The 9,022-nt window shown below is 36.5% G+C and overlaps 1 protein-coding gene across 1 annotated transcript; it reads left to right on the top strand.

Moving 5' to 3' along the window:
- Positions 1-6: 6 nt before the first annotated feature.
- On the top strand, positions 7-8,653 carry LOC147847184 (zinc finger chaperone ZPR1-like; the record flags this gene model as incomplete). Its single annotated transcript, XM_087339472.1, has 14 exons — positions 7-296; positions 450-494; positions 3,340-3,380; positions 3,821-3,902; positions 4,006-4,050; positions 4,129-4,185; positions 4,535-4,594; positions 4,698-4,825; positions 5,296-5,581; positions 5,662-5,728; positions 5,989-6,059; positions 6,149-6,238; positions 6,321-6,429; positions 8,518-8,653. Coding segments are annotated over exons 1-14 (1,403 nt in total), but the record flags the coding sequence as incomplete, so codon positions are not given.
- Between the last annotated feature and the right edge of the window lie 369 nt (positions 8,654-9,022).

Below are 9,022 nucleotides of genomic sequence, written 5' to 3'. Positions count from 1 at the left end.
CAATGGCGGAGCTCCACGTCGACGAAGAGCTGAAACAGGGACAGAGGCAGCAAGAGACAGAGATAGAGAAAGGGAAAGAGAAAGAGAAAGAGAAAGAGAAAGAGAAAGAGATGGAGGCAGAGATAGAGAAAATGGAAGGTAAAGGGAACTCGAAGGAGGAAGTGGAGGAGAAGCGCAAGAAGGAACAGAAGCTTGGTGAAGAACAGAATGATGGACGCGAATTGGAAAATAGAGTCAACGGTGACGCCTTTCCGATGCAAGAAATTGAGAGCTTATGTATGCGATGCGGAGAAAATGTATATATATACATATATATAAGTAATCTTTTTTCTTTCACATGTAACAGATTTTAGTCTCTTCAAGGAAGTTTTATATAATTTTCTTTCTTTCTATCCTCTCTGGCGTTTATTTATTTATTTCATAGAAATTATATTTGTTTTGTTTGGTAGGGAATCACACGTCTGCTCATGACTCAAATCCCACACTTTCGTGAGGTTAGTATCAAATATATTTGTTCTCATTTTTGTTTCTGTGAGATAACTGACCTAACAATTTGTTCGCCTTTTTTATTTCCATGGGATATCTGGACTAACAATTTAGCATTTTTTTTTTTGATGTATCAACAATCCACCGTACATACCTTATCTGAGTCCACGAAAAAAATATGTTATAGAGATTTTCATGCATTTTTTAGCAAGAAAGATTTAAGCGTTTTGTAGCAAAAAAATCCCTAATCAAAGACATTTCATAACGAAAGTTAGCTTTCTTAGCAACAAAATCCATAAACAGAGGTGTATGCTCATGTTTATTCAGAAAAATCTTCCCAAAGATTAGTCTTTTCTGTTTGGATAGCTTAGAGAATCTTGAAGCAATGTTACATAAAGAAAATATATGTCCTAGGCATTTTGTAGCATATTCTTGTCTATTTCGAAGATCTTCCCAAAGGTAGTGCTTTTGACACTTAAGTGTGGAAATGTTTTGAAGCAGCCATAAACCCAAATATACCATGATTCATAGAGACAATAAACATTTTGAAAGATCTAATGAAATGCAGCCTTCTCTTTCGACCTCTCAAAGCCATAAACAAAGATAAACTATAGAGACAAAATGTTTCTCGAAGCTATCAACAAAAATTTATCATAGAGCTAGTAACATTTTTTAGCTTGCTTATATCTGTTCTGAAAGATATCCTCAAGTGCAGTTCTTTCCCGAGTTCACATTGCTGCTTGGATTATCTCATAAATGAAATGTTTGTCCTTTAAATGAATTTGTTGGGGGTCAAGTATCATGATGGTTTGAACTACCTCAAAATGTATTTATCTTAGAAATAAACAGTTTTGTAGCAAGGTCAATATATAATTTAGAGGGTTTTCCCAAAGATAGTATTTTAAGCGCTTAGCCATATATAGCTTAATTGTTGTATTTGAAAGAATTAATCACTTTGCTTACAGTTCAAAGTACATTGATAATGGAGGCATAACCAAGATAGATTTTCATTTTGGTACATAACACTGTATATGACAAACATCTCCATGGAGGCTTACTAGTATACTGCATTCTTTTAATACATTCTTTTACATCTGAACTGTAATAATTTTATACAAACTACATTGCTTTATCTCTATTACAAATGTTAAAGTCAAGTACAAGTCAATAGTTCCCATTTACACAACAACATGCACTTTCCTTCGGGTAAATGTATAAGGTCCCATGTCTAATTCTTCTAAACCTACTCTATCTTGCTCTTCATGGAAAGATTCCACTTCGGTCTGTCTCGGGCCTTCATTGCCTCTCTCTATTGCATGAGCTCCCTGATATCTGTCAGCATCACGTGGTCCTCGCCTAGAACAAACATGTTTGGTGAATGTGATTGTTGTGCCGATTGTTGTAGTGTTTATTGAAGTGTGGTTTCTTCTTTGGGTCCCCTTAATTCTTCTTCATCAGAATCCTCTGTGATCTGCTGATGTGCATTTCTGCTCCTATCTGCCTGTTGTGGTCCACTACTTTTCTCTTTATTATCTTCAAAGCTTTCTTCTGATCGTTTCAGTCCATTTGATACGTTCAATGTCCTCAACTCGGCCATGTTCTGATTTTCTAACATCAATAATCTCCTCAACATGGCCTGATGGCTCAGCGTGCCCAGTGTTCTTAGAGTGGCCCATGTGAGCATTGCTGAGTCTTCCAAAGTTCTTCCTTATTGGCCTGTTATAACTAACCCATTGCTCTGATACCATTCGTTGGATTTAGGGCAATTCAAGGTTTCACCTAATCCTGCAGAACCTAGAAGGTCCTACAATATGACTAACAAGAAAGAATGCAAACAATTGCACGATCATGAAAAAATTAACACAGGGAATGTTGCTTTACTAGTCACTATAGAGGGTACATCATCATGGACAAGAGCACCCCCTCTCTCTATAAAGCTCTGTTCCAAAAGCACAATTTTCTTTAAACCCTGGTTTTGTCATATGTAATTTACTTGGGCTTGGAGGGTTCACACTTGGCTGGCCCATTGACCTTTCCTATGAGTGTGTCCTATTTATATAAACTTCCATCCAGCAAGAACTCTTGGATTATGATCGTAAAAGTCGAATCTCACTCATCAAGTGTTTTTCCAACATCTTGTTCCATTTTTCACGAGTACAACATTTGAAAACACTCCGGAGAAGATCATTCTCTTTATCGACATGCAGTTGTGCTGTCACATCCTCTATACCTGTACAATGTCGGTTTGGTTTTGATCTTGTACAACGATCCCTTCTTTGGGATGGCTTCGGCATTAGGTTGGATGATCTTTCAATCTGAACCCATCTCTTCAAGGTGAACCAATTCTTCAATTGGTACCACCTCCCTATGGTGGGGGTTTTTGGACATGGTATCCTTGACATCTTCTCAGTTTTGGGCCTAGGCACACCTTGGTGTATGAATGAGTATTTGGCATTTGATGATGACTCCGAAAATCACCTTCTACTCCAACCAGTTTTGCGTTCTCTTAGATGGGCCTGGTTTTGTGGGCATGTTACTGTGTACTATACTGCCTTTGTCCCTTGATTACCGCTCTTTGATCCTATACAAAACAGATGTAAATGGAAATGAAGAAAAATAATTTAATAACACCTTTTCAAATGGAAAAGAGAAATATTATGTGAACATACAAAAGTTACTAGGAAAAGTTAGATATATGCACGATGATTTATGTAGTTGATCTAAAGCCACACATCATTTTGTTATCTTAGTCATGGTATGCATCAACATGGCTGGTCTTTCTTTGTAGTTTGTGTGACATCACTATTGAAAATATATGAGCTACTCAGCTTACCAAGTTTCTTGTACTTGCAGATTATATTGATGGCATTTGAATGTCCTCATTGTAATGAGAAGTAAGTATAGAGCAAGTATTGGATTATCTGTAATGTATCTTCATTCCATTTTTGCCTGTAATGCAACAAAAACATGCTTTGATTCAATCTAAATTTAAGAAATCTTAGAGTGAATTCATTTTTGCAATATTAGCGTATAGACTAATCCTTTTCTAGGATTTTGCAAAATAGTATATCTTTTGAATAATTTGTTTATTGTAATGCAAGTCGGACAGTGTATATAACCTAATTTATTTTGTCTCGCTTTTGAATATAGCTTGAATGTGAATCAAAAGTACTTCAGCACAATAATGTGTTCAATAGCTTGCAAAAACTGTTTAACTGTAGTGTTATGCTAAAGGATATGATTCTAATTTTTAGGTTTTTGTATGTTCATAAAGGTTCTTTGAAGATAATGAAAAAATCTTAATGATTTGACACTGCTATCCTTGTTCCTCTAGGAATAATGAAGTGCAATTTGCTGGTCAGCTGCAGCCACAAGGGTGCTGTTATACGCTGAAAGTTCCTATGGGGAATATGAAGGTGCATGAAGCTAGAATGTTGCTTTCTGTGCGTGTTGTACTTTTTGATGATTTCCTGTAAAGAATATTAATAATAGATCAAGAATGTTGATTGGGTGTGCCAGGTTTTGAGCCGCCAAGTTGTAAAGTCTGACTCTGCGTCTATTAAGGTGTGATACTTCTTCCATGACAAGTGCCTTGTTCTTGGAAGAAAATGCATCATTGTTTTTGTTTGTTTTTGGATGTAGGTTCCAGAACTAGATTTTGAAGTGCCTCCAGAGGCACAACGAGGCACTCTCTCAACGGTTGGTTTTAGCATGACACTCTTATGTGCTCCATTTTTTCTTCATATTTTTGTTATTGCTTTTCCTATGTGGGTGACACATATTAGTAGGAATTGAAGGCTAACACATTCTTAAAATAAAAAGAGCAGAAGGAACCACCAAATTTACATAAACTAATGCATATTCAGGATTTCTCAAGGTGTTTATATGCTTGTCTGTGTTTTGATCTCTGTAACCATATACACACAATCAATTTACACGCAATTGTACATACACATGCATACAATTGTACAAACATACATGCATACGTATATACATTTGATTGTTAACAAACTCCTTCAGATTTTGAACTTGACATTTTGATATTCAGATAGAAGGTGTCTTACTCAGAGCTGTTGAAGAGATTGGTCTACTACAGGATGAACGCAAGGTTTTGTCACTAAAATAATTTAAGTTCCTGTTCATTTCTGATTTTCCTTTCTACAATTCTTAATAAAGGGATCCTTGAAATTTTACCTGTGCTTATTAATCAGAAAGTTGATCCTGAACAAGCCGAGGCCCTTGATAATTTCCTGGAAAAGCTGAAGAGTTATGCTGCTGGAGAACATTCTTTCACATTTATGATTACAGATCCAGCTGGCAATAGCTTCATAGAAAATCCGTCTGTGCTCTTATTCTCATGACATTCAATTGCTATCCATGTATATAAACTATATAAAAGGCTGAATAGAATATTTTACCTGGGTTGATGGAAATCATAACTTTGAGATTGAGTATGGTTTTATATGGCACATATATGTAGACGTCTAGGCGCTGAGAAATTTTGAGTTATAGATTTGATCATGAATAGCATTCTAGTAGTGTGACATATGAAGGTGCTATGATAGGGGGAGCTGATTGTACACGTTATCTGTTGCCTAAAGTTGCCATGGATTGAGGCATTAATATAGAAGTACAACCATGTGGTGATATTTGCATTAGTTGAAATGTTAGCTGAAGTAAAAGTAAGGCATCATATCTATGATGAAACCACATCATACATCTGAATAATAAAACATTAGTTCCACTATTTTGGTGTTTGAATAATCTCCTTTTTTGCTATGTTCAATTTGGGCCTTTGTCTGGGTGTAGGCATGCACCTCTGCCAGACCCATTATTGTCAGTCCGATTTTTTGACCGTACTCGAGAAGAGCAAGCAGCTTTAGGGTTCCTGGTAGATACAAATACTTTAGAACAAACGGATGGAAGATCAAGTCAAGAGGATGGAAACTCAAAAGAGAGGCATACATATATTCCAGCAGGAACGACAAAGATGCCACATGGGGCAGTAGGCGCTGAATTCGCTCATAGGGCTATTGCCCAGGGCAGTGATAAAGATGTTGCCGCTGCTCTCTTCAAGTATTCTGCACCAGAGGAGGTCTGTCTCTTGGATACTGTATTTAACATGATCATCAAAGTTTGATCATTTCTGAAACCTATGTTGATATTTTTCTCTAGGTGATGACTTTTCCTTCAACTTGTGGTGCGTGTGGAGCACACAGTGAAACACGCATGTATGCAACGAGTATCCTTAAGAATGAATTTATTTGAAGTTTGGACATCCTTATAATGTTGGCTCTAGTAGTTGATGAAATTTTGATAATGATAGTTGCTCTTCCCTACTAATTGGTATGTTGCATGTGACCAAATATGGTGTGAATGAATACAGTATTTCAAATTAAAAGCACTCGCCTCTTTTTATTTATCCGTGAAAGGTAGTAGTAGTTACATTGGTTTTGGTTATGTTTTTTTTTTTCCTGAACTGCTATCGTCTGTCTATATTAGACATCCCCTACTTCAAGGAAGTTATTGTAATGGCATCTTCTTGTGACTTGTGTGGGTATCGAAGTTCTGAGGTATGGCCTATATGACTGCTTGATTTGGTTAGCATTGGTCATTTTATATAAAGAGAAAACAACTTACCTAGCTGCTCATATTTTAACAGTTAAAAGCAGGTGGTAGTATACCTGCTAAAGGGAAGAGAATATCTGTGAAAGTTTTGAATCGGAATGATCTGAGTAGGGATGTTATAAAGGTATATGTCAATCTTATATTATCTATTTTGAAGACTTAAAATTTCCGTCTGTTAAATAAATTTAGTTTAATCTGTACTGTAGTCAGATACGGCCATGGTGATTATCCCTGAACTTGATCTCGAATTAGCATCTGGCACACTTGGTGGCCTTGTCACAACTGTAGAAGGATTACTTAATCAAATAAATGACAGTAAGACTCTCTTTCCTCAAATTCATTGTCCTCACTTAACTGTTAGCACGTTTAAAAAGTAATATCAACTTAAAATATGCAATCAATGGCATATTGATAAATGTCTTGCAACAGTAACTAATTGAAAGTACCCATACACGTGCTATCTGTAGAAATGATAACAAGACACATGTCGAATCATAGGTGGATATATTGTTTCTTTGTGTAGGTTTGAGTGGTGTCAAAGACCATTTATCTAGATTCATGAGGTTCCTGTCAAAGATGTCTTCTCACAGCATGTGGAAGTATCATGCAGTGGATCAATAGGTTACTAACAAGACAGCTTTCCAATGATGACTGCTGATTTGGGAGGGTAGAGCACTTTGCCATTTGGTATGGATTCCAAGAAAGTGCTCTTGCCACTTTCTTTTTCTACAGTATGCAGAATGGTGTAGGTTTGAGTGGTGTCAAAGGTCACTGTCAAAGGTGTTTTCTCACATCATGTGGAAGTATCATGCAGTGGAGCCAGAGGTTACTAACCAGGCAGTCTTCCAATGATTGCTGCCAATTTGGGAGTGTAGAACACTTTGCCATGTTAGAATCCAAGAGAATGGATGTGGCCATCTGATGTATTTGATATGCTCATGTCACTTTCTTTGTCTAAAATGTGAAATTTGGTAGACATATTTTGATTAGTGAACAGGATTCTGTGCCTATGCAACATGGCATTGGCTACATGCTGGACTTAATCAGTCGTACTTTTAGTCTGGATGTCAGTTGCTGAGTTATTATTTTCAATGCAGACTGCAATGCTCACATGGATTTCTCCTCGATGATTCTACATTACGTAACAGCACAGATAAAAACATTGGCTTATATTAACAACTAATTCATTTTCTAGAGATACCAAGGGACAATGAACTAAGGCATAAAAGTCTCGCTATTTCATCACACTAGTAATATGTGAATAGACAATGACCTTAGAAGTCCTGTTATTTTATTACACTATTAATATGTGAATAGACAATATTAGACAATGATCTAAGGCATACATCTAGCCTTTCAGAATTGTAAAAGTCCCTCTCTCAGAGTCTTGATTTTTTGATATCTAACGAACACATTGCAGAAATTTAATATGCAATATTTAACCTGAACTAAGGTCTGTTAAACATGACAGCTTTCTTTGAAGCCACAGCATGCCTCTTCTCTCTGAAGCCAAATCATGCCATTACTTCTACAGCCTCAGCATGCAACTTCATTCGGAAGCTTTCTCACGTTCATATTTTTGATGCATCTGTCAGTATCACATAGTCCTCATTCGGAATGAACATGTTCAGAGGATGTGATTGTTTGACCTCTGTAGAGTTTATTGATTGTTCCTTATCTAACCTGGAGCATCATTGCCTCAGGCTTCCTGTGATCTCTCAGGCTCGGCAATGTTGGAATCCTTTAAGATCCTTTGTAACTACACCGAAATCTCCTCTGATCCTCTGCAGTATTGTTGGGAACCACTATAGGTCCTTCTGTGGCAATTTTAGGATCTTCCATGATCCTCTCCTGCTTAACGTTAGTTTCTTGTCACTTTTATCTTATATTAGGCCAACAACTTTTCAGATTTCCTAGTTTTAAAATTTAATATCACTTGTGATTACTTACATTAGAATGCGTATTATCAGTCACCCACAATGTATCATATCTTCTTATTTATATAACTAGGGAAAAGGAAGTTCAGCATTCCCCACTTGTTTTTGGGTTTTGGAAATGATTTTCGCCATTTCCATTTCCTTTGGGGATGGCAATCTTCATTCTCAAACCTTGTACAAAAGATGACCAGTTTTCCTTATCTATCCTATCCTCCATACACTTATTCCCTCTCAAAAATGTTTGCAACCCAAGGTAGTTCTTGCATGTTTTCCAAGAGTGCAAGTGAGAAACACATCAAGTCTATATAACACTTGGAAACTCATCTTGTAGTAAAAGGCCCATTAGAGCCTTGTTGATGGTCTAACCGCCACCTTTTATGCATCAATCATCCTTTATTTCTGCTTCAGATAAATTATATTCCAGATTTGTGAGGATTTAAAATTTGAAATTTCATGTCCTTTTCAGGTCTCAAAAGAGTTAGTGGGTTCAGCCTTGGGGACAGTGCAAATATTGCTGGCAAAAAAAAATGGCTTGAATTTGAGATGAAGCTAAAAAAGGTGAGCGCTATTCTTTGTCTAATGTATGTTTTGTGTAGCCTTTTGTATGTAATCTAGCTATATGATGTAGTGATAGAATTTAAAGGAAAAGTGTGGCTATGTTGAGTGCTATCACAGACTGATGGAACTATAGTGCCATGTTTAGTCACAATATGTACAGGTAACTTTTATTTGACTGCTGTTATAACATTTGACATCTGCAAGGTCACTTCAGAGTTGTCAAATTCGTTATATTCCAGATATTCTAGTCTAAACTTATCTAGACAGATCAAATGAACTTCGAAGACATTGCAAACATTCCTGTCTCATTAGAAAAGGAAAATCAAATATATAGGTGCTTGCGGTTGTGTATAACTCGTGTTTAGTTGCTCATGTGTGGAAAACAATTGTACAATTATGTAGGTCTTTAGCTT

Source organism: Azolla caroliniana, unplaced genomic scaffold (genome assembly GCF_043228905.1).
Source record: "Azolla caroliniana isolate FFs.n. ecotype wild unplaced genomic scaffold, voAzoCaro1.0.p SCAF_1398, whole genome shotgun sequence".
NCBI classification, from domain to species: domain Eukaryota; kingdom Viridiplantae; phylum Streptophyta; class Polypodiopsida; order Salviniales; family Salviniaceae; genus Azolla; species Azolla caroliniana.
Note: the sequence above shows the minus strand (reverse complement) of the source record. Positions and strands in the feature narration are given on the sequence as shown.